Genomic DNA, 26503 nt, shown 5'->3' with positions numbered 1-26503 from the left:
AATACTCTTAATAATAGTCAATTAAAAATTACAGTTTATTAGTTGATTGGATATAATTTGCAAAAATTATTTTTTATGCTAATCATGTGTAGTATGATTGTCTTTTTACTAATGTGAGGAGTGAAAAGTCTTGAGTTCGAAACCTTTCGTAACTTAAAATTATTTTTTAAATAAAATATATATAAATAATTAAGCATTTCAAAATTTTAAGTTTTATTTTTACTAAATTTATTTTTTAATGTATATATATGATAATGAGATATTTAAAGATTTTTATATTTTATTTATTAAATATTGAATTCTTTTAGGAAATATATAAAAAAAGAAAGAAAATATATTATTTTTTTCTTTATGTTTGTATGATATGATTAGATATTTAAAAAAAAAAAAAATTCAAATAGAATGTGTATTATATTTTATTTTGGAGAGATATAAAAAAGAAGAAAAAAAGTATATTATTTTTATTAATATTTTTGTTCTTTATATTTGTAAGATTTGAATGGATATATTTTTTAAAAAGTAAATTTTCAAATAGATTTGTAAGATTTGAATGGATATATTTTTTAAAAAGTAAATTTTCAAATAGATTTTACATAATTAAATCTAAGATGGTAAACAATTAAAATTTTAATTTTTTACAAATAATATTTTATTGATATATTCATATATCCATATACATTGAAACGTTTCTTTTGTTATATGACTTACCAATTTGATTGTTATGTAGCCCGCAGTATTATTTCGATCCATCAAGTCTCCTAATAAATCGAAAAAATAATTTTTTAAATAAATACATATATATAATTAAACATTTCAAAATTTTAATTTTTACTAAATTTATTTTTAATTAACAAGACATTTGAAAATTTTTTATATTTTATTTATTAAATATTTAATTCTTTTAGGTTATAGATGAAACAAAAGAAAGCAAATATACTTTTTTTTGCTTTATATTTGTACGATATGATCGGATATATTTAAAAATAAATAAATTTTAAAATAATATATATATATATATATATATATATATATATATATATATATATATATAAAATATTTTGTTTAGGAGAGAGATAAAAAAAGAATAAAAAGTATATTATTTTATTAAAATTTTTTTCTTTATGTTTATCGTATTTGATTGGATATATTTTTAAAAAAGTAAATTTTCAAATAGAATTTATATAATTAAACATGAGATGGTAAACAATTGAAATTTAATTTTAAAAAATATAATATTTTATTAATATATTTATATATCTATACACGTTGAGATGTTTTTTTAGGTGAGTTTTGAAAGAATTTTATTTGTAATAATAATTTTTTATTTTCTTTTTCGTTACCGAATAATTTGTAACTACTATCATTTTAAATTAGTAAGATATTTATATTTCCATTGCAATAAATAGATGGCCTATTAATGGTTAAGTATTTTTAATTTTCTTAATATTTTTCTCGCAGATCCTAAATATGTTTGACTTAAAAGAAAATAGTGTTTAGGAAATTGAAAAAAAATAGAACTATATATTTCTGTTTGGGTCACTTTTTGGGTTTCAAGAATGTGTATGTATGTACATATATTTCTTTGATACACTAGGTAAGTAATACTGTCGCTATGGTCAAAGTGATATCCATTATCAATTTAGATCATCTTCTCATTCTTTTCTTTTACTATTTATTATTATTCTTCATTATAGTTGTATATAAATATTGATTTGGAGTTAAGGGCAAAGAGTTAGAAATTGAGTGACAACTTGATTTTCTTTTTGAGCACCTATTAGAGTTTTAAAAAATTTGCATTTATAAATTATGGACTAAAGGATTAGGTCTAACGATTGGATTGAACTTTACTCTAAGATCATTTCATTATATAAAAATAGAATTAAGCACATAATAAATAGCATTGCAAGTATAATACGAATTAACCACTTATATTTATTTTAATCTAAACAAAACTTGTGATTTAATATTATATAGATAAAAAATGAGTACATAATGAGTGTAGTCAATATGCAATGCATGTCATATAAAAAATAAGTTAAAATAAAATTTTAAATCAACCAAATCTGCAGGCTGAAACAAATGAACGAAGACTCACAAACTCCTAAAGAACTTTCATAAACGAACCCAAACAAGTGCTTTCATTTATCATTCCAGAAACAATAAACAAAACCAATGCCTACAGCTCACTCCGGCTTTTGTAGCTTATCAAACCTTCCCTAGTCTTCAAAAATGGTGCTATTTATCTATACTGTCAATTGATCTGGTGTGCTATTATTTAGAATTAGAATTATGCTCCAGAGATTAATTTCAAAACGCACATTAAATAATTTAGAATTCTAGATGAAATATTCAATAATCCAAAGTCTGCCATGTAAACTTTAAATCCTAATTCCTAAGAACTTTTCTTCTTTTACATTGAGTTCAGCTTTGTCTACTCATGAAGGAGAAAGCCTAAACGCTTTTCTTTTTTTTTCTTTTTTTTTTTTATAAGATTTTATTCCCATATTTCTTATACTTCATTTTAATGGTTAGATTAAATTTTGATCTTTTTATTTAATGGCTGTCAAAGTTTCCAATTTTCAGCCACTTTTTTCCCCATATTTGTGTTAAATTTTGACCTAATTATATTAAAAAGCTGTCAAACTTTCTATTAAATGTTAACTTGAGATTTTAATATCTTTATGGAAAATTGAAATTTCTGTTTGAGGCTGAAACTTGCTGCGCCTGTTAAATATATATAGCCTTGCCTGACTGTATACCAGGCGCCTAGGTCTCGCCTAGCTGAGGTCCTGGCGACAACATTGAGATCATGCAATTTTTCCTGTGCCAGAAAATTTACGCAAGCAAAGCAGCAAAATTAATATACTGCTATTTAATTGATAACAGATATGCATTTCACAAACTAATCATATAAAATAGCAATGGTTAGGCACGATATATCACATACACCTTGCTTATAAGCCTCTCAAATGCCTCAGTTCCATACAGAAAAAAGCAAAAACAGTAAAAACAGTTAGGTTGTTATACTACATAGTGATGGTTGTCAAATTAAATAGAAAGGGAATTCAATCAGAAATATAATAATAACTGAGCTGGAACTGTTTTTTGTATAAAATTTGTAATGCTTACAATACTAAACCTCAGTCAATAAAAATGAATGGGGATGGAGTTTTATAGCCAGGGATAGATCCTGTTAAGCTCAACCACCCAAGCGAGATATACAGAGAAGATATCTCCAAGTAATCCTAACGTTGGGTCAAACGTATCTTGCTTAGGTGGAAATTACGGATAGGTCCCTGGAAAATTGCAAACAAGTCCTTATACATTGGGTGGCTTGCTAAAGTCTTCTGTTCCTTTTAGTGATCTGGAGTCTGGTAGCTCCATGATTGGTTAGTAGCTGTACTACAGTAGTTTAGTAGTGCCCTTTGAATCAAATAAGCAAAACCTTTCCGAGAGGTGAACAGCCGGACCACATAGGTACACATGATTCTCTGAAATTAAATGCTTAATTTCTACAACATAATAACATAGTAAACCACATTTAGCTGTAAATAAAATTATGAAAATGCTCTAGATCTTAACCAGACAATCAACCAATTAAGGATTTGGCAACATTAGGGAAAACAATGAGTGAAAAATGTATTTTCATCATTCCAGCTTTGCAAGGCTAGAGAAAGCAGCATATAGTCAGTCACCATTACAATTAAATAGGTGATCAAATTACTCGAAACTAATTCTAGTTGCAGAATTTCCTAAAATTTCCAGACAACCAAAGCAGAAGAGTTTTGTCCAAGGAGATGTCCCTCCAACATTAATTTTCAGTTGCAAATTTTACATAATTGCCTTACTTTAAAAGATTGAAGCCTTGAAACATCTGTGGTTCAAATGTTACATTATGTTATTCAATTTCTCTTTCTACTTCTCTACCAAGGAGTTTATACGCAAATGAGCAAAAACCAGCAAGCGAGGTTACGCTCAAAACCCATGAACTGACCTCAAACAGAAAATGATTAATAAAAGCAATGAGCAGAAAATAGATCCTTCGATTCACGCACGAGAAGCAACAACAAAAAGCAAAAAAAAAAAAAATTAAAACACCTAACAAGATCATAATTTCAACTGATACACTATAAATCATAAAAATGAAAGCTACATATAAGCAAAGATATCATAAATTAGAAACACAGAAATGCAAAATATTATAAATTACTTCAAGACAATTTTTTTGTTTTTTACCATGCAAGATAAGCTCAAATGTCTTCCATCAAAGATTGGAGAAATTTTTATATGGACTTGTTCTATCACATAGCATATGAACTAGACTATAGTAGTTTTGTTCACCTAAAAATTTCTCGACTGATTGATTTTTATAGCAATACTTGAAAAAGATAGAAACAGGAAAATAAATCCAAAAACTGAATCATGTTTAGGACCGTACAGCCAACTACATTGTCAAATTTAGCGATTTCCCTGTTTGAACTCTCTTTCTTAATAATTTCCCATCAGTAACCCAGATACAAAATCATATTGGCCAGCCACAATTACAAAAGAAAGTAAGAGTTTTCAAAATATAATCCTACCCAAAAAGAAGAAAAAATCTGAAACATTCATAAAACAATTCCAAATCAAAACATAAAACAAAATTGCAAGAGTTTTCTATCAAAAGAGATTGCAAGAGTACCTTACAACACAAATATGCTATCATCTTTATCTTCTTCCAGCAATCCTCAACAAAGGAGAAATTATACCCTGTATCTCCTGTAACGACTGTTGAATTCTAATTTCTTCTTCCGCTGAGCGTTTCATATTTCTAATATGATCTTGCAATCCATCATAAGCTCTAATGTCGTCACTTCTTATTTCAAGTACTTTTCTTGCCAAGCCCATCAACAAACTAGAATATCTGGGCAAAGTTGAGTACTTTTGCAAGAAACCTAATAACAATCCAAGCTCTTCTTGATCCAAATTCAAGACACATTTTAATAACTTTCTTCTTGCTATCAATTCCTCCATTACAGGTACCACATTCTCTGGATTTTTACCGTGTAATACAGAAACTAAAGCTTCTTTATGCCTAAATTTCTTCAACAACTTATCATGCTCTGTCAATTTCACCTTCTTTCCTTTCATTATCAAATGATCACTCTCATTTGGTTTTTCTCCTTGACTTCTGTAGAAGTACCTAAAATAATTCGGCCTCAATACCTGCCTTCTCGGCTTCTCTACGTTTCCTAACCCTGTAAAATCACCTAACCTTAATCCTCTTTCTTCTTCTTCATTCTCCTTCAACTTCCTTTTCCCACCAAAGATTATCCCATTCGAAGTTCCTATAGCTCTTGCCATACAATTGGGCGAAAACCCTATTGACATAAGTGGAGCAGGAAACTTCATTGAATGAGTAACTTTCATTGAGGCATAATCAAACACTTTCATGTACCCGTCTAAACCTACACTCATAATCCTATATTGCATTGTTTCTTCTCCATTTTCTTTTCCCATTATGTTCCCTACACAAATAGATGTTACTGTCTTGTTATGGCTCTCCAATGAATACACCAATTTCCCTCCTCCAATCAAATCCCATATTTTTACAGTATTCCCTCCTGCAGTTGCAATCATTCCACCAGAAGGCAAAAACATTACATCTTCTATTGGATTTCCATGATTTACTTCAACTACTGATTTTTTATTCTCTACTCTTACATCCCACAACTTAACAGTATGATCATAAGACCCAGTAACAAACATTTCTCCGTTAACTGGAGAGCAATCTCCGCACCTAACATAATCTTTATGACCCAACAAATCTAAAACAACAATCTCTCCTGCAACATCCCAATACTTAACAATGGCATCATCGCCGCCAGATACTAAATGGAGCTTATCAAGAATTGGGTACTTAACAAACCTGGCCGGACGAGTGTGGGACCGAAGCCGACGAAGTGCAGTGCGAGTCTTGACATCGAAGACCTGGACAAGACCAGAAAGATCCGAGGCGGCGATAAGAGACCCATCGGAGCGGAACGAGCAAGAAGAAACTACGTCCCTAAAGGAGGAGATAGAGGAGGTAGGAGAGAAGGTTTGAGAGGAGAAGAGAGTGACGGAGGTCGAATTGGCGGCAGCAAAGAGATGAGAGGAAGATACAGGAGAGAAAGCTATTGAAGGTATCGAAGAGATCAGGTTTTGGATTTCGTGGGATTTGAAGGAGGACCAATATTTGGATTCTGGTGTTTTAGATGGAGTTCTTGGTTTGGGTTTTAGTTTAGCTTTTACAGGAAATGTTTTGGAGATGGTGGTGGTTTGTTGGTGTTGATCTGCCATTGATGGCGGTGGAGCTTAGACTGGTTCGTTTTAGGGTTTTAGCTAACTCTGTAAACGAAGAGCACAAATGCTTGGCTTGAAACAGGGTTTTATTCCATCTTTCATATTGCCATTTTTACCACGGTAATGTAATTTTAAAAGACAATTTTAGCTTTTTAACCCTGTTTGGTGAAGTCAGACTAAGATAGTTCTATATCTAAAGTGGAATATAGTTAGTCGTGTATCCAAACAAGGTCAAACCAAACCAACAAGGAAAAAGAGTTTACCAGATAAGAAAGGAGAAGTGACGGAATTGAATTGAAGAGGTGAAGAAAGGAAATGGCAGAGAACAAAGAATCAACTTCGATTTCACTTAGTCAAGGACTGACTCGCCGTGACTCGGATCCTGATGATATACCAAAGTCTCCACCTAGCTCCCCAAATTCCTCAACTCGCAAGGTGACCTTCTTTGTTTATGCTCATGAATCGCTTTGTTTCTTTAGCAAATCTCGAAAACTAATAGATCTCTTGTTTGTTTAATCAGGCTTGTTATGCTGTTCTTCAGAGTTGGGTTTCAACGAAGTTCATGACTGGATGGTAATGAGCTTAGTAAGGGTTTCCTTTTCTTTTCTTTTTTTATTTTTTATTTTTTTTGAAAAGTTCTCTGTTTTCTGGTTTGTTGCTAATCATAACATGATTGGAAATGGTGACATTGCAGTGTGGTTCTGTTTCCAGTTGCTGTTACCTTTTTGGTGACATGGTGGTTTATCCAGTTTGTTGATGGTTTCTTCAGTCCAATATATGCTAAACTTGGCATTGACATATTTGGTAAGACATTTTGGCACTTAATTTTGTTTATAAGCTGAGTAAGTGCCTGATTAAATTTTGTAGTAAACATGGTTGCTGATTATCATTTTCATTGATGATTTTTTGCTATATTGTCTGAGACAGGCCTTGGATTTATTACTTCGCTGCTTTTTATATTCTTTGTTGGGATATTCGCTTCATCATGGTTGGGTGCCACTGTTTTCTGGATTGGAGAATGGTTTATTAAGCGAATGCCATTTATGAAGCATATATACTCAGCTTCCAAGCAAATTAGTGCTGCTATTTCTCCAGGTATTTGCTTTATTATCATATCATGTTTTGTTAAGTACGATCACTAACAAGGTCAGGAATGATGGAATCATACTATCACTTGTTATTTTTCTCAAAATTGATAGCAGATGCATATAAGATTTTTATGTCTTGAAATGTTTTAGGTACTTAGCCTTTCTGTTTCTGATAGAAGCAAATTTTTCAACAAATACTCATGAAAGCAAATCTTGATACAGATTGCTTTACTATTACTATGCCATTCCAAAACCTTCCAAGAACACCACTAAATGCAGAATATGGAAGATATGCCATGATTTAGAAGAATTTGGCTCATATTTAGCAATATCTTCAATTTTATTCTCCCCATGTAGTGGGAAATTTTTTTAGTCTCTATTGAGCAAGTACAATGGATATATGAAGTGCCGCATCCAGTCCACGCAGTGCTTAGTACTTTAAAATTTACTGAATATTCACGTGTTGAAAATTAGATGGGAATTCATTGTAATGGATATGTTATGTTTTCAAACACGTAATGGACCTTCTTTAGGTTTGGGCATTAATGTATAATGGGTTTATCTTTATGTAGAAATTTCCTTTTGATTTGGGAAGCACCTCTAGTGACCTGCTATTAATGACCGTATATGGTATTTTGGTGCTTCATCTGCATTTGTGGTAGATACATCTGTGACATTAAGTGGATCAGCAAGTTAATGTTTGCAACCTTTACGTACTCCACTTAATTTCTGTAATTATTAACTCCTCTTTTTTGCAGACCAAAATACGACTGCTTTTAAAGAGGTTGCCATTATTCGTCATCCTCGCCATGGTGAATATGCATTTGGTTTCATCACATCATCTGTTGTCCTTCAGGTGAATTTTATTCATCTAATTTAAATATCTTGATTCTACTTGAAAATTTGCTTAAATTGCTTCCAGAACCAACTTGAGTTCAGTTAAGACATATTTGCTTAACTTGTATGGATCAAAAGTAGGAAATCAAAAGAAATCACTAAAGCAATCTCTTCTTACTGCGTTACCTTTCGAAAGGCTGTGTTTTAAAAAAGAAATGTTGGGCAAAAAAAAGTTATTATTGCACCTTCTTGAAAATAGGAAGCTATATTCCCTACTTCTCTGTAATTCCAAGAGATGGTGACAGTTTAATATAGTGCTTGCGGAATTATGTTTTTGGTAAGAGAATTTTGACAGTTTGGTGTCGTGGGTACTTGGATTCTTCATCACTAGAAGAATTATGCATGCTTAACTAGTAGAAATTTACCAAGATGATTAAACTGAATAAAAACAGAAAAAACTAACGGAGTGAAGAAAGAAAAAGGTTGAAAGTATCTCATTTGTGCCAAATGTCATCAGGTTCATTTGCTTCTTGTTGGAACTTTCTTTTGAATTATCACTGGCAATAAACCCATCATCCACAGGTTTCCTTGGGGCCTTGGGCAATTCCATGAAAATGCTAATTTCTTTCTTGAAATATTTACTTAAATAACAAAACTAAATCCTAAGAAATTAGTCCTTCTGGAATATCAATTTGAAGTCCTAAGTTGTAGAGTACCTGATGCTCTTTCATTTTATTGCATGAAACACAAAGTTCGTATGATTTTGACTCACAGTTAGTGTCTCTTTGGGTTTATTCCTTACCAATATGTTTGTTATCTTTTCAATTTTCATTCCAGAGAGAAGATGGAGATGAAGAGTTATGCAGCGTTTATGTCCCAACAAATCATCTGTACATTGGCGACATATTTCTGGTCAATTCTGAAGAGGTCATAAGACCAAACTTGTCTATTCGAGAAGGCATAGGTGTGATTTCTAACTTCAATTCCATTGACACGAGCTATGGGTTTTTAGCTACAAATCTCTTGAAAATTTGTTGCAAATTTGTTTGCTTTGTGTCCCCTTTTTCCTTGATGATGCTTCATATCAATTTGATCTCTTCAATTTTAATTAAAATGAAAATCATATCTGCGTTATGGCCAATATAAGATAGAAAATTTGCTGGGCAGTTAAAATGCCTCTTTGATTTAGGAGAAAGAGATTCTTTTAGAATTGACAGTTTGACACTCTTCCACACGTACAAGTGCAATTTGATTATCCTTTACTATGCATATAGGGGAAAAATAATGTCTTTCAAATATTGATGCACATGCCTATCAATAATCTTTCACCTTATTGACACGTTGATTTCTTTTTCCCACCAACTTGCTAGCTTCATGCGTTAATTTTAGAAGCAAGAATTGTGAAGATTTTGATTACATGGAATGGCCCAGTAGTTGATCTATTATGACAGCTATATATTCTACAGGTCTTAGGAGAGGAGGTAGTCTGCATGAATGCTTCTGCTGGGCTGCTATATTTATCTCATATTTGTATCCCTACAAATACTTTCCAGCTTGGCCCTATTATATATCCAGAACTTCAAAAATGAAGCCCATTCTTCGAATAATTTTTGCTTTCACCAGATTTGAGTATGCTTACCTGGATTGCATATTTCTAAACTTTTAAATATGAAACTTTTTATAACACAAGAGAAAATGTATCAAGTACCGAGTGGTGCTTGCACAAGTATACTGCAGTATTGTGAGTAAGAATATAAGGTACTTTAAACAATAGAACACCAAATGCATTTTTTTGTTTCAATGGCTTAGCTTTATGGCATAGTATTTTATATTTTCAAAAATCAGTTTTCTGGTGTATTTTCTCTTCTAGATCCATCTTCATAGTGAGTGTATAGTTCTCTCCTAGATATGTGCTTAATAGAGAGTGTCAAGTGGGTACAATAAGGAAATTTTATCTGTGGTGACTGAACTTGGCAGTGGAAGTTCACAGTGGTCATGCAAGTTCGTTTCACCAATTGCATTTCTACTTTTTTAATGGATTTCACGCTAACAGCTTTGTCATTTTGTCAACAATTAGTTGATTGCTATTAGTGGTTATAGTTTGGACAAAGAAAACTTTCATGAGAACTGTATACTTTGGTGGCAGGTTCAATTATGACTAATGATATTTAACTGTAACCAACAGCTAATCCTATAAGACTAAAGCTCATAGGAGACCTTATGATATATTATTTTTTCACATGTATTGGATAACATAACGACTGATAATTTTATCACTTGTTCTCAAGTCTACTTAGTCTAGGACCAAGTGATCTGGATCTGTTTCTAATCTTTCATTTGAAAGCTAAATTTGAAGAAGTCATGAATGCTGGTCCTTAAACTTTCTTACTAACCTACTTTGGTTGCTGTTGCTAAGGAAGAGCTGAAAGCACTGATGGTTTTATAATATATCTGCTAGTGCTAATTATCTGGGAATTAAATAAAAATGTTGAAAAACCAGAAATATGGTTGTGTATGCTGAAATATAGAATTGCAGGGATCAAATTAGTAAAGCTATCTGACGTATTGAAATATATTACGCTTCATGTAATAAATAAAAACATGGTACTTGTCACAGTTCTGTTGTTAGCTTCAAGTGATTTCGGGCATTATTAATTTAACTGGACCAATTTAGAACATCTTCATGACTGTACATGTGCCATGAAATTATAATGATTTGATGCCCAACTATTTTCAGCTAGTTTCAATTCATACTGCCACGTGCTTGAATTTTGCTGACCTGCACCCTCTTCTTTGTGATACAGAGATTATTGTTTCAGTCGGTATGACAATGCCACAGTTAATATCTTCTACAGAAAGGATACCTCATCAAAGCAATAGGATTCCTCTGAGCAGACTTATATGAAGGTACAAAATATGGATTATTTTGTAATAACTGATGTATTTTGCAACTTACCAATTTCTCTTTTGATTCATTGAAGATTTTTGTTTCAGGATACGAATGGTTTGACTAGCCAAAAGGTGGCAGATTTGTCCTTGGCTGGGTTTATATTTACAGAGATTTAGCCATTGAGAGAATACACTAACATATGGAAAGGTGAAACCATGTAAACTAAGTTTTGCACATGTATTATTTCATCTTTTACAATTTCCTAGTGTAAAGAAAGTGCTGAGTACTCCAGTTTTGCTCTGGATAAAGGCAGTCATAAATTCATAGGAAGTCCCAATATCCACTTTTTTTTTTTTTTTTTTTTACTGTACAAAGATTCACAGGTGAAATAGCAAATGCTCCCCTTTTATTTTGTGTGAAGACACTGTGTGCACACGCACGCACCTGATCGTTTCTCTGTCTCTGGACTCTCATGCATTTAGTAGAGTCATAATCTATCATATGATGATGTTACAGAATATGATATCTATTTTATTTGCCAAGCAATAGCTATAAACAAAGTTTTGGTGTCACTTTCTTCTCCAGTATTGAATTTTCCATTGGTTGGTGTGATGGGAAAGGTTATCCTCGTAGCCAACAATGTTGTTACCCACTTGTTTCTCCATGAACTGAAATGGATAGGATACTTTTTTTTTTTTTTTTTCCTTTTTCCCAGACAAAGGCTGCTGTTTTTTATAGTATTACGTGACATAACGTTTTGAATTAAAATAGTGTTTTATAAAAAGTTAACTTATAATGTTTAATTTTTAGTATTTGACGAAAAACTATTCAAAAACCTAAATGTTAAATGCTATTCAAACTGCCAAAGACGAGAGTTGAGTAATTGTCTTGAACCATCTCATTTCACGTGGTATGACCAAAACAATGGTTTGAATCTAAATATTCTATAAAAATATTCTGAACTTTGTGAGAAATATGATTTGCAATTTTAGATTATTTCTCGTTAAAATCCTACTTTAGAAAGTCTAAAATGTTTTATTGCAATTCAAATTAAAAGCTTGTTTGGTATAAATAAATTTTATTAAATTCGTTTAGAAATTCTACCTTTTATTTTTATGTTTGACGGAGTGGAATTAGTATACATTAGTTACGCTTAGATTAAATTTTACCAAAATTGGTAGAATATAATGCAAATGAATTCTTAACTTACAAGGAATAGAAGATATAGAGCTAATACATTTCAAATATAAATTAGTAAAGTTACATATTTTTAATGAACTCTATGGTAATTCAAACTTGAAATTTTCATAGTAAATATACATTATAGCATTTAATATCACTTCATTTGCAAATGAATTTCATTAAAAAAAAAATATTTGTAAATATGACTGGATGAATAGTAGAATTCATTCTAGATAGGTAGAAGCTCACTGATTTTCAAATCTTGTACTCTTTTAAAGCTTAGAAATGAGTTGCAAATTTTATTAATTTTAGTAGAATTTAGTCAAACTACAATTAATTTTATAGAATTAAAAATGTAAATTTTAAATAAATTTTCATTTATACCAAACATTAAATTATTGACTTCATTTATATTGAACAAGCTATTTAGAGATGATTTATTTTTTTATGAATTCATCTGCAAATGAAATGAATTTCACATGATTTTAGTTCAAATATTTTGCAAAGAAAGTTGAAAAATGGAAAATAAAATAAAAAAAACGTTATAAAAATAGATTGAACCTTCAACCTTATGAACAACTGCCATACACTCAAATCAACTAAGTTACACCAGCCTTATGCTAAACATTTCTATAAATTTGCTAATATAAAAAATATAAATTTGCTAATAATAATAATGTATTTTTATTGATATAATTTTTTTTCAGAATACATAAAAATATAGAATGTTCTTTTTATGTCTCGCTAGTACCCGTCCAGAAATGAAGGGAGGGTGGCGGTACACGTCCCTAGCCCAAAAATATTTTCCAAATTTGTTTAAAGAAATTGGTGAAAAAAAATTTTCCCAAAATTTGAAAAATGTTTTTTCGAAATGAGACGGTTGAAATCTGACCTATTTTGCTGGAGATACAATGATCAATTGTTTCATTGATGTTTACATTATTGAAGCATCATGATTTTGCGTACTCGTTGAGGATTCAGACTCAGATAAATGGAAATTTTTCTGAATCATCCTGACTGCAAGAAACAGAGATCGTAAGCCTTTCTTTATTTTATTTTATTTTTTTCCCTTCAAGTTGCTTTATAGGAGAATCATGTTTAATCCAGATCTGAAACATCTTTCATGGCAAACTAATTTATTGTTTTCCTTATGAACTGCAATTTATTTTCCATGTCTTCTGTATCAATTAATCCACTTTCTCCAAAACGACAAAATAAATCAATATCATAACTTCAACTTCTCAAACCCTTTTGAGTTTTACAGAGATTTATATGATTTCAAAAGTATTAATTTACAGAGATTATACTGTATATACAATATGCATAAGGATCTACAATCACGAATTCATGAAACACAACATTGTATATTGCAATTATCGCTTTAAGCCAGAAACTAGATAACACAAATGAACATATTATCTAATTTTTCATCCTTTCCAGAATCTCGTCTGAAGTCGTCCGGAGTCATTTCATTTCTTTCTCCGAGCTGTAGGGGGTAGTTTTTCAGACGGTCCAGAGGGAAGTTTCTGCACAATCTCCCTCTCAATTCTCCTCTTGAGCTCTCTTAGTATCCTTATTTGGCCAAGCTTCTCAGGAGACAATTTTTCCCAGTATATACCTACACGCAAAGAAATTTCCATTTAATGGTGATGCTCTGAAAACATAAACTATCAACTTCATTGGGTCACAAACCTTGAGGCTTGGAGATGGTTGTGTTTGTAAATATGACTTGGGTGGGAGTACATATGATGTCGACGGGAACATCATGGATAAGCATTTTCTCAACTGGAATATCATCTACAATTTGGCAATCATGCACTGCAAGAGCAATTAAGCAGAGACAGAGAGAGATTTAAAATCTAGTCATTTCATGAAGAAAATTGTATTTTTTGCTTTCATGTAATTAAGAAAGCAAATCACATTTGCTAAGAGGCAAGGCAAAGGTGGAAAGCAGGATCTAGAACTACTAATGCACCTACCAGAGGTGACAACTGGAGTCGAGTCATCAATGGCTCCCATATACCGCAACATTCCATATTCAAGTTCTGCAAATCCCTGCACCGCATTACTCCTTCACCAACATTGTAGAATCTAAAGTTGCAAATTGGCATTATGATTTCACACAGTTTCAAAAATCATTTCCACTCTCAAAGTAGAAAGGGATTGAATAAGTTAATGCAGACCCCTTCTAAAAGAAAAAAAAAAAAAAAAAAAAATTCAATGCACACTATGATGTGAACAAAAACTCTAAAAGTTAATTGAAGGCTAAACCTTGCACATCAAGATTCACCGACAAAACAAGCAAGTTTGAAAGATTGAATAAACTAAAGTTAATAAATACATACACTGTGCAGACTTGACAAGTGAAATTCTTTGGAGCCTAAGCATGAAAGCAATCATATGTACAAAAAGCAAAACGGATACAACAAATTATTTGGTTTAATAGAATTTTAATCATGCAACCAATTGGCCTACTGGCACCCAACAAATCAAAATTCCAAAAGAGCAGAAATTTCAACCTTACAAGGGTTAATTAAAAAAGTCAATGAGATTTACCTTAATACAAAATTTGGTCCAAACTATTTTCAAATTATTATAATTTAGCCCATATACTACCATCGGCAAAAAAGTACAAAATTTTGGGAGATTCAGGGGGCTAAAGTGTTAAAATTTAATAATCTTATAGACTATAGTGCAATTGATTTAAAGTTTTAAGGATTAAGATGCAATCTATTTAAAAAACACATAAATATATAATTAATACCTGAAGTGTTGTGTCATTACAAATCTTAAAACCAAAATATACAGGCAAAACTTGGAAACTTTAACGTGCATTGTCTTGCACACAACTGAATGTTTAAAACTTGCAATGCAATAAGATTTTTAGCATAGAACAAGTTCTTACCTCCCCCTTGCCAAGTCTAGCACCTGTTTTTGGGTCGACAGCAACCGATCCAATGACAATTAGATCAACCTTGATCTTTTCATCCAATCCAATTGGCCTTCCATACTTGGCAACCCCAACAGAGGTGCATGCTTCATTAATGGTGTTAGGAGACAACATATTTGATTCAAGAACAGAGAAAAACCCTGTCCTTAAACGGGGTTAAGGAGTCAACAGCTTCTTTTCACCTGTGCTTATATCGCTCTCTCAATTTAAAACCACCCAAAAATCCAGCAGAGACAATTAAAATAATCAAACAAACAACAAGAAAAGACTAACCAGAGAGCGTGAGAAACCTGACTTGCTTCTGGGGAGAATCCGGATTAACCTTCACGCAACCCGCATTCTGAAACACCTCCAACCGGGCCAACTGCCATCACAAAAACAATTAATCTTATATATGTATAAAAGCTACCGCTAAAACCGACCCAAAAGACCAGTTTTGAATAAATTGCACATAGTGAACAAGTTCAGAGGGAATCAACATTATTCCTAAATTAAAAGAACTGCTAATTTTACAACAACAGGCACCAAAAGTATAGATTATAAGAAACACCAGGCAGTGTTTTAGTAATTAAGCCAAAATAAAACAAACCACAAAACAGGAAATAAGAACTGAGATTTACATTATTAGCAGCGGCTGAGGCTCCTACAAAATTTGGGATTCGATGGTGAACGGGACGTGGGTTCTGAGCAAAGTTACGGGCCTCCATCAAATCCCATATTCTCTTCCTGATGACCCATTTCCAAGCTTTCGGGTCATCTTCTATACCCGCGTCCATTTCCCTCTTAGAAGTCTCGGCCATAGATTCTCGAGCCTTAGAGTCGAGTCTTAACCTGTCAGCCTCGAAAGCGGACTCATTAAAAACGACATCGCTTTTGAGAGTGCTTATTTCCAGCTTCGAATTGGAACATAATATTGTCCCAACAGAAATTCTTCTCGATGATAGAGAATGTGATAGAGAATTTAGGCTTTGAGAATTGATCAAAAGGAGAGCGTGACTAAGCGAAAATGGAGCAGATATTCGGGTCAGAGTTGAATCCATTTACTGGAGCTTTTTGCTTTTTAGAAAAATATTTGTAAGCTATTCTAAATATGCACATGGATGTGAAAATTTTTCGTAAGGGATGAACGGTTCTGATTTAATACGAAGCCCTTTTTTTAACTCTCGTTTAACATAGAACTGTATGGTAGTATTGTCAGAACGGGCGGCCGGGCGGGCCTCCATGGGCTCAGTGTCAAAACGGATCGAGCTAAACTCCAGTATTCAGGCTCGGCCACGGCCCGCCAAACTGGCCCGGACATATCCATTTTTTTTAAAAAAAACTTTTGTGCTTTATTTTTTTCAACCAAAAATTTTTTTTTTTTGCCAAACAGTAGAGACAAATGCAAGCTAATTACAACTTGACTTTTACTATAATACATAATGCTAGCCAGCTAGACAGGTGATAAGATTATCTATTTTTTTCTTTTTTAATTTTTTTTAAACTTTTAAAAAACCATTTTTTCCTTAAAACACAATAAACTTTTCTAAGATCATTTTTTTTTTTTTGTATAAACTAAATTAATATGAGATATTTCTATTGATTGCATGTCAATGTGGATAACTAAAAAATTATTTTAATATAAACGTAAGGTACTTGAAATTATTTCAAACACAATAAATAATATTTTAAAATAATTATTTTTATAAAGATCTATAAACAATCTTAATATATATTAAAAAAGTTTATAGAAATGGGTTATATAATTTATAATTAATTCTGATATGAAAATAAATTTTGAAGTTATATTTTTAAAACAACTGGTTATGGTTTTTAGGAAGTTTACAATAAAATTTTAAAAAGCACAAATATTAAATTTTTAATTAAAAATTAAAGTGAGTGTTATAAATTTGATTATCAATCATTATATTTAATAATGTAATTACTATTATGTGTTCGATTAATCCTATTATTATTTTGAAACCTAATAGATGATAAACTTGTTTTTATATAGAGTCAAGCTTATAATAGATAAATTCAAAAACTAAAGTTTTGAATTGTTTTTCGTATAGCACAAATAAAATTCAAATTAAACAATTAGAATTACATAAATTATGGAATAATTTTAGTAAAAAAAAAGTTGAGTTATGATTATATTATAACTAATAATGTAGGAGTGCATAAAAATTAAATTATGAATTATATTATGATTAGCAATACAATAAACTTAAAATATTATTTACATAATGACCTTATAAGATAAATATATTTTTTTAATTTCATTTTAGAAGGTAAATATTAGCTCAATAACTTTTTTAAATTTAATAAATCTTTATTTTCATTATTTATTAAGAGAATATTTAATATTTTTGTTGTTGTTGAACTTAGTGTATTTAGTTTTTAGATTGGCAAAACAAGTTTTTTATTATAGTAATAAATATAATCAAATAATACATGAATAATGAATTACTGGTTTTATAGGTAGCAAATTATTGGAGATTCTTAGATCTAATTGCCCACATTTTACTTATACGTTTAATAACCAAGGTACTCTCAAAAGCCGGAAGGCTTTATTTCTTCCATTTGTCATAATCCTTTGCCTTTTATTTATAAGCATTTGCAGCCATTGTCATTTGTTGCAAAATACTTAATATATTATATTCACTTAAACCATCTATGTTCCATTCATAGATTGTTGAAGCATTATATTTAAATTGAGATATACTATTAGGTTTATCAATTGAGATATAGTATTAGGTTTATCAATTATACCTTTTAGATGCCTTTTGTTGGTATCAGAGCCTTAGACTTAGTGCTACGTGTTGAAATATATACATATAAAGTCTTCATTTTATGATTTATAATAAAAGGTTTTGGCTTTGCCTACTGAACCCACGCCTACTGAACCCATGAGTAAGTCCCATGTGAGTGGCATCTAACGGGTATAACCAGGAAGGGTATAACCAGGTAGTCAAAAAATTTTATCGTATATTATAAAATGGATCCTTTATTATGTAGATCGGCTAGTAGTAATAAATCTAAAGACTCAGATAACTCAGAAATTAAAAGGGTTATAAATAGAAATGAATTAATTTTGCAAGATTTTAGTAAAGCAATTGATGAATGGGAAATTCCTAAAGTTGATAAAGAACAAATTTATAAAGTTTCTAAATTTAATTTATTTAAAACAGATTATGTAATTAAAACCGAAGAAAGAGATTTTCAATTAAGTAAAACTTTTGAAAGGATAACTCTTTTGTCTTCTAAAACTTTGCAACATCATAAAAGTAAAAAATATAAATATATTCATATAGGATTAATTCAAGTAGGAATAAAACCTTTAACGAGAGAAGGATTAAATACTAGTATTCTTGCAGTAGTAAGAGATGCTAGATTTTTAAATTTTCAAGATTCTTTATTAGGATCAGTTGAGACTAGCTTAAGTGAAGGACCGATCTCCTTTGAGGTCTATCCAGATATGACTGTCTCATTAAATGATTTAAATATTTTAGAAAGTATAGTTTTGGAAATTAAAACTCATAATTATAAGATGAAGCAAGGATCAATTCCTATAGCTTTAATATATAAAATTCATTATAAAGCAATGAATTCAGCTTTTGGAACTAAATATAAGTTACAACCTAAAATTAGTGAAACAAGATTTTTGCAAACAGATTTAACTAAAACTAATACCGTGATTCCTAAAACAATTCAGTGGAAGGATATCACACTTCCAGATGAATGGATTTTGGAAGGGGTAGTACCTCCTCCCATTCCCGAACCAGTAAAACCAAATGTCAATTTGCAAAAAATTGAACAATTTGAAGATGGTAAAGTAACTTTAAAATTTAATCGCAGTCAAAGTATGAGGTATACAGGGTCATCTTCCTCTGTTACAACAGATGAAAATGATAAACCTAGTTCCTCCATACCTTCTGTGATTTATGCTAAATACAAAGATAATGAATCTAAACCAATTATTCAAACCATAGTAAAACCAAGATATTCAACTTCAGATATTCCAAGTAAAATGAAAGGTGTTGATTATAGTAATTCTATACCACAGGCAGTTTATAATCCTGTAGATAATTATGTAAATCAACAGTCAACCTTAGTCAATTCACTTGAATCACCAACAGCTTCAGCTATCACTGAAAATGTTAGTGATATAAACAGAGAATTAAATGTTCTTAGTAAAGTAGATATTGAGAAAAGTTTAATAAAAGAAATATCTAAAACTAAAAATTTACTTAAAATGAAAAAGATATTAAAACTTTATACTTTTGAAGAATTAAAATATGAATATTTAGAATATAAAATAAATAATCAAACTAAAATTAATTTCTTTGATTGGTATAAATTAATTAAAGAAAATAAATCTGATAAAAGTTTAAACCCCATCACTGTTAGGGATAAAAGACCAGAATGGATAGTAAATGATCAAACAATAAAAAGTGATTTTCCACCTAAAGCAATTAGTAAAATGAAACATCATGATATTGAAATCACTTGTGCACCATATAAATTAGCTCAAGAAGATGATATCAATAAAAAAGTTATTGAACAAAATAATTTTAGTAATGCCAGTTTAATTTGTTTAAATTCACAGTTAAAATGTATAGAACAAATATTAGAAGAAAAACCTTTAATCACAGAGCATAAGCATATAAAAGGTAAAGAGACAGTAAAATCTCACATGTTTAAACCTTATCAAATTTCACAGTCAAGTAAAAATGAATTTGTAAACCAATTAAAAGACCAATTAAGTAAAATTGAAGTTCACTCAGCGACTACTCAACAAGTAGCTCAGGATACTTCTCAAGCATCAAGAAATATAAATATGTTAGAAGAAAACACCAACTCTGATGTTAGTGAACCTGACTCAGAAGATATTAAACAATTTGAAATCAATCCTATAAATCATCATAGAGAACTAGTAAATAGGGCACCAGACCTAGGTATAATTGATAAACCTAATATTATATCTCAATTTAAATATAATGCTTCAACAATCTATGAATGGAACATAGATGGTTTAAGTGAATATAATATATTAAGTATTTTGCAACAAATGACAATGGCTGCAAATGCTTATAAAACTCAGTCAATTATTTCTGATAAAGCCATCGCAGAAATTATCATTGCTGGCTTTACCGGACAACTTAAAGGTTGGTGGGATTATCACCTAACTGACCAACAACATGAAGAAATTTTAAATTCCATTAAAGTAGATGATGAGGATAAACCTATATATGATGAATATGGTGAAGTAATTCAAGATGCAGTATCATCTTTAATTCTCACTATTTCACTTCATTTTATTGGTGATCCATTTCATTTAAAAGATAAAAATGCAGAGTTACTTAGTAATTTAAAATGTAAAAAACTTAGGTGATTTTCAAAATTATAAAATGATTTTTCTCACTCGATTAATGTTAAGAGAAGACTCTAACCAAAGCTTTTGGAAAGAAAAGTTTTTGGCTGGATTACCATATTTTTTAGGAGAAAAAGTTAGAAATAATATTAAACAACAATATGGACAACCTATACCATATACTAAATTAACATTTGGACAACTAATTAGTATTATACAAAAAGAGGGTTTACAGATTTGTCATGACTTAAAACTTCAAAGAACAATAAAATATGAAATGCAGAAAACTAAAAAAGAATTAGGGTCATTTTGTAAACAATTTGATTATAGCATAACTACTTCACAGAAATGTGATGGACAATGTTCAAAAACACATAAACCTAAAAAACAGCATAGAAATAAATATCATAAAAGACAGTATAGGTCTACACCTAGCCAAGATAAATTTTATTCGAAAGAAAAATATAAACCTCATAGGAAGTTTAAAAGAAAGCAACAATCTAAAACTGCCAATAAAACTTCTTTTAAAGATTTAACTTGTTATAATTGTGGAAAAAAAAGACATACTTCTAAATTTTGTAAATTTAATAAAAAATTAAATGAATTACATTTAGAAGAAGAAGTTTTAAATAAAATTTATGAACTGTATCTGGATTCTGATACTTCCGAATCTGAAGCTAGGGAAAGTGATAATCAAATAGATGAATTAGGAACAACAACTAGTTCATCAGAATATTCAATAAACGTGTTAACTAAAGATCAAAGTACACTTTTAGAATTAGTAAATACTATAGGTGATCAGGAAACTAAAGCAAAACTTCTTAAAAAATTAATTAAAAGTTTTGATGATGATAAAGAAGTAAAAGAAGATATAACTCCTAAAATTCAACCTAATACTTATGATTTAACCACTATATTAAATAAAAATAAACATAAAATTAAAAATGTAGACACAGGTGTTTCTACTCAAGAATTAAAAAAGGAAGTTAAAACTTTAAAAGAAGAAGTAAGTGAATTAAAGAAACAATTTCAATTACATGATAGGTTAATAAAATTATTAGAATCTCAACTTATATCTCGTTCTTCTTCTGAAGAATCAGATAGGGAACTTAATGAGGAAATAAATCAATTAGATGAAGATGTAGATAGTAATTTTCTAAATTTATTACAAGAAATAACTTCAAGAAAATATTTAGTAAAAATAAATATTAAAATCAATGATTTCTTTATAGAAGCAATTGCACTGTTTGATACAAGTGCAGATTTAAATTGTATAAAATCAGATTTAATTCCTAAAAGATATTGGTCAAAAACTAATGAAAAATTAAGCACAGCAAATAAATCGAAATTAGAAATTATAGGTAAAACAGATGCAATGATAGTAAATCAAGACTTAGAAATAAACACTGTATTTTTACTATCACCACAAATCAATTATATGATAATATTAGGTACTCCTTTTATAAACTTAATAACACCATATTCTGTTAAAGAGGACTGTATTAAATTTAAAATCAGAAATGGTAAACCTAGATTAGAATTCACAGAAAAACCTAAAAAGAAGCAATTAAATTTATTAAAAGCTCATTCCATTAAAAAATTAGAAATTAATTCTTTAATAAAATCTAGAGAAGAAGACTTAAAAGATGTAAAAAATCATATGTTTTTAAATAAAATTAAAGAACAATTAGAAATTAAAGAAATACAAGATAAAATCTCGACACTGAAAGAATCTATGGAAAATGAATTATGTGCTGACCACCCACATGCTTTTTGGGATCGTAAACAACACATAGTAGACTTACCATATGAAAAAGATTTTGATGAAAAACTTATTAAAACTAAAGCTCGACCAATTCAAATGAATCCTGAACTAATTGAGCATTGTAAAAATGAAATTCAAGATTTACTTAATAAAAAATTAATATCTAAATCTAGAAGCCCATGGTCTTGTGCAGCTTTTTATGTAAATAAAAATGCTGAAATAGAACGTGGTGTTCCAAGATTAGTAATTAATTATAAACCTTTAAACACAGCTTTAAAATGGATTAGATATCCAATCCCTAATAAAAAAGATCTTTTAAAGAAATTATATAATGCAAATATTTTTAGTAAATTTGATATGAAATCTGGATACTGGCAGATTCAAATTGATCCTAAAGATAGATATAAAACTGCATTTACAGTTCCATTTGGGCAATATGAATGGAATGTAATGCCTTTTGGTTTAAAAAATGCTCGTTCTGAATTCCAGAGGATCATAAATGATATTTTTAACCCTTATTCTAAATTTTGTATTGTATATATTGATGATGTACTTATCTTTAGTACCACTCTTCATGAACATTTTAAACATTTAAAAACATTTTGCATGGTAATCAGGCAAAATGGCTTAGCATTAAGTAAAACTAAAATGGATTTGTTTAAAACTAAAATGGATTTGTTTAAAACTAAAATAAGATTTTTAGGACATTATATAGAACAAGGTAAAATTCAACCCATAGAAAGAACTTTAGTATTTGGAGAGAAATTTTCAGATAAAATTACTAATAAACTTCAATTACAAAGATTTCTTGGTTGTTTAAATTATGTTATAGATTTTTATCCAAACTTAAACTGTATGATAAAACTATTGCATGATAGAATTCGTAAAAATGCTGGTCCTTGGACAAATCAGCATACACAACTAGTACAAAAGATTAAAACTTTAGTAAAAGAAATTCCTTATTTATATATTCCTAATCCAACTGCTTTTAAAATTGTTGAAACTGATGCTTCTAATATTGGTTATGGAGGCATTTTAAAACAGAAAATTAATAATAAAGAAAGGATTATCCAATACACGTCAGGACATTGGACTCCGACACAATTAAACTATTCTACTATTAAAAAAGAAATCTTAAGTATGTATAAATAAATTTCAATCTGATTTATTAAATCAAAAATTTTTACTCAGAATTGATTGTAAATCTACAAAGGATGTTTTGCAAAAAGATGTTCAAAATCTTGCCTCTAAACAAATTTTTGCTCGATGGCAAGCACTTTTAAGTATATTTGAATTTGATATTGAATTTATTAAAGGTACTTCCAATAATATTCCAGACTTTCTTACTCGTGAATTCTTACAGAACAATGGGCAAGAAAAAGGATAAGGGTAAAGCCATTAAAGAAGAATCATCTTCACCCACTAAAGCTTTATCTGAGCATTCTGAAGACCTCACTAAAACCTCAGCCTTAAACACTAAAACCTCTAAAGACCTTCAAAAATGGATTGAACAGCTTAGTCAATCCCCGGAAGTCCTAAAGGCGTTGCAAGGTATAGCATCTTCTTCCACAGAGGATGCAGGTATGTCATCTACACTTATAACGATCGTACCCGTTCATGGTACGGCTAGTCTGTCTCAAACGGTAGACAGTAAAGACTTATCAAATCCGTTAATGGCTGTGGATTTGCCAAAAATCCAGTATACTACTCAAAGTACACATAAATGGTTTGTTAAAAATATTTTTGATTATGAAATTGAGATCGAGGATGGATATAATAATATTAATCCTTGGTTGATTTTAAAACATTATTACCCTGAGGATTGGTATTTTACTCCAAATGATCTTTCAAAACCTCAGGAATATTATCATAATATTTTACTTGATACTGAATCTGTAAAGATTAAACATAATTTTGATCCTAAAAATAAATCTATTATTTTGTATTCTTCCATTAAAATCCAACGGGTTATTCATCCCAAAGATTGGCCTGCTCCATCTCTTTATACTCCAGTAAAATTCAAAGTTTTATATAAGCATGTGCATAGTACTACTTATAATTATTTTGATTATAAAGAAGCATGGGAGAAAGTGTTTTCTATTCAAAATCCCACTGCTACTCATTCGTGGTTAATCTGTTTTGATCAGTCTTTTCGTACTGATTTAAAAGTTCCCAACTGGTTTAAAAAATGGTGGCAAACCAGGGGTTTATCCAATGATATTCTCCCTCCTCCTATCATATCTTTATACCAGTACTTTAAAGCCCATTATAAACCTCGACCTGAAGAAGTCCATATTCCATCCTTAATGTACTATTGTATGGCCTTCTTTACGCCCTGGGTATATCAATGGTATTTGGACACAGTATGCCATAGGAACCCAAATTCCTATGTTAGTAAAAAGACATAAGATTAAATGGTGGGGATCTTTCAAGAACTCTACTACTCAAATTAAAATTGACCAATGGATTCGGAATAAACTTTCTCAAACCCCTGCAGTACCTGCATTAACCTATGCCAATACACTTGCTTTAAAGGATCAACCCACATTTGGAATTCAAAAAGCACAGTGTCAAGCCAGGTTAGCAGCAGCTAAAACCCTGAGGAATATAAACAGATTTGCCAGGAAATGTTCCAGCAACTTTCCACTGGTTCTCCAGTAAAAACCTCAGTCAGTAAACAGGCAGCAAGTTCATCAGATAAATCGTCATCCAAACCCAGTCTTAAAGGCAAAGCCAAATGGGCAGATATGGCGTCTTCTTCCTCCTCCTCTTCTTCATCATCATCATCCCAAGACAGCAATGATGACATTCTTCAATCAATAATAGTAAAAAGTAAAGCCGACAAAAAAGCAAAAGAAAAAGCAAAGTTAAAACAAAAAGGCAAAGTAAAAAAAAAAGAAAAGAAAAAGAAGGACACTTCGTCCTCATCTGATTAAAAGGCAGAAGGAACCTTATTCCTTCACATGTCTATACAGTAAAAGCTAAATGGCTGACCAAGTACTATTTATCTACAGTAAAGATTCTGTGGCAGACAAAGCACTGTGGATCAACAGTAAAAAGCAAACAGTAAGGATTCTTTGTTTTTCTATATAAAGGGAGCCTCTCCCCTTGTGAAGGCATAAGTTTTAGTTTTAGTTATTACCTATAATCCCTCTCTCCTTCTGTGCTCCTAGTTCGAGTTGTAAGAGTTCAAGTTGGAGAAAGTCTAAAGTAAAACTGTTGTAAGTTTTAAATCTTGTATTTATATTTTGTAATTAAATAAAGTTTGTATTTTATCTTAAACTGCTACTATTGTAAGACCGTGTTGACGGCAACTTTCTTCTTCTCCCTCCACATTCTGACTTAATTCTGGGGATCCCAGGTTAAGGTTGTAGGAACCCTAAACCCTAATTAAAATAAAATTAATTAAAATTGGTTGAGTTAATTGATAAATATTATTTGGTAAATTGATTTGTTTGTTATATAAGTATGCTCTGTGGATGCAGCTTAGTCTGATCTTCCACATCAGAAAAACTGTTTAAACTGTATGTTGATTCTGAAGTAAAATTATTAAAACATTAATTGTTTAATGAATTATATAAGTATTCATATAAATCCATATAATCATAGTATTTTAGTTCATAGTTATAATTTATCTTTAAATGTTTGTATATGTATTTATTTAAATCCCAGAAATAATCTTAGTTCTCTACATATTTATGAGTTGTAAGTCTTTAGTTTACTTAAAGTCTTTTTGTCTAGTCCTTAGTCTAGTCTTTTTGTCTAGTCTTTAGTCTAGTCTTTTAGTCTAGTCGTTTAGTCTAGTCTTTGTTAAAGTTTTTATTAAAGTCTTTTGTTAAAGTTTTTTAAAGTTTTATGATATACAAGTCGTTAGTCTTTGTTGTAAAGTCTTTAGTCATTTGTTGTTTTGTTTAGTTTAAGTCTTTTAAAGTCCTTATCAAAATTAAAACGATCCTTTGCCTTTTGTTGGTATCATATATATATATATATATATATATATATATATATATATATATATATTTTTTTGCAGAAAATTTAAGTTGTTGTGTACATGTCGACTCTATAATAAGCACAAATGGTGGCAAAAACTTGATTATTTTACTCCGTCGGATTT

General features: G+C 30.3%; 3 protein-coding genes across 7 annotated transcripts; 1 reads left to right on the top strand and 2 right to left on the bottom strand.

Annotated features, from left to right (window-relative positions):
* Positions 1–2622: 2622 nt before the first annotated feature.
* On the bottom strand, positions 2623–6413 carry SWA1 (transducin family protein / WD-40 repeat family protein). 2 transcript variants are annotated; one of them, XM_012218568.4, is made up of 2 exons: positions 4682–6413; positions 2623–2821 (listed from the first exon to the last, which is right to left on the bottom strand). In XM_012218568.4, the coding sequence occupies exon 1, from the start codon at positions 6319–6321 to the stop codon at positions 4708–4710; it is 1614 nt and encodes a 537-aa protein (XP_012073958.1). In that variant the 5' UTR covers positions 6322–6413; the 3' UTR covers positions 2623–2821; positions 4682–4707. The 2 variants fall into 2 exon arrangements, with proteins under 2 accessions (XP_012073958.1, XP_012073957.1); XM_012218567.4 differs by lacking the exon at positions 2623–2821 and adding an exon at positions 3038–3512.
* A 173-nt stretch (positions 6414–6586) lies between these two features.
* On the top strand, positions 6587–11711 carry LOC105635497 (protein LIKE COV 2). Of its 3 annotated transcripts, none has more exons than XM_089725913.1 (8): positions 6593–6759; positions 6845–6897; positions 7019–7128; positions 7252–7419; positions 8171–8268; positions 9087–9213; positions 11054–11156; positions 11231–11711. In XM_089725913.1, the coding sequence occupies exons 1-7, from the start codon at positions 6640–6642 to the stop codon at positions 11152–11154; spliced, it is 777 nt and encodes a 258-aa protein (XP_089582039.1). In that variant the 5' UTR covers positions 6593–6639; the 3' UTR covers positions 11155–11156; positions 11231–11711. The 3 variants fall into 3 exon arrangements, with proteins under 3 accessions (XP_089582038.1, XP_089582039.1, XP_012073960.3); XM_012218570.4 differs by having other exon boundaries at positions 6594–6759; positions 11244–11711; XM_089725912.1 differs by lacking the exons at positions 11054–11156; positions 11231–11711 and adding an exon at positions 9716–11033 and having other exon boundaries at positions 6587–6759.
* A 1825-nt stretch (positions 11712–13536) lies between these two features.
* LOC105635498 (5-formyltetrahydrofolate cyclo-ligase-like protein COG0212) lies at positions 13537–16358 on the bottom strand. 2 transcript variants are annotated; one of them, XM_089725554.1, is made up of 6 exons: positions 15892–16334; positions 15545–15635; positions 15227–15453; positions 14301–14376; positions 14014–14139; positions 13537–13939 (listed from the first exon to the last, which is right to left on the bottom strand). In XM_089725554.1, the coding sequence occupies exons 3-6, from the start codon at positions 15383–15385 to the stop codon at positions 13791–13793; spliced, it is 510 nt and encodes a 169-aa protein (XP_089581680.1). In that variant the 5' UTR covers positions 15386–15453; positions 15545–15635; positions 15892–16334; the 3' UTR covers positions 13537–13790. The 2 variants fall into 2 exon arrangements, with proteins under 2 accessions (XP_089581680.1, XP_089581679.1); XM_089725553.1 differs by lacking the exons at positions 13537–13939; positions 14014–14139; positions 14301–14376 and having other exon boundaries at positions 15400–15453; positions 15892–16358.
* Positions 16359–26503: the final 10145 nt, after the last annotated feature.

The sequence above is a fragment of the Jatropha curcas genome, chromosome 9 (genome assembly GCF_041381405.1).
Source record: "Jatropha curcas cultivar XTBG-Jc1 chromosome 9, XTBG_Jcur_1.0, whole genome shotgun sequence".
Taxonomy (NCBI): domain Eukaryota; kingdom Viridiplantae; phylum Streptophyta; class Magnoliopsida; order Malpighiales; family Euphorbiaceae; genus Jatropha; species Jatropha curcas.
This window is presented reverse-complemented; position numbering and strand designations above follow the sequence as displayed.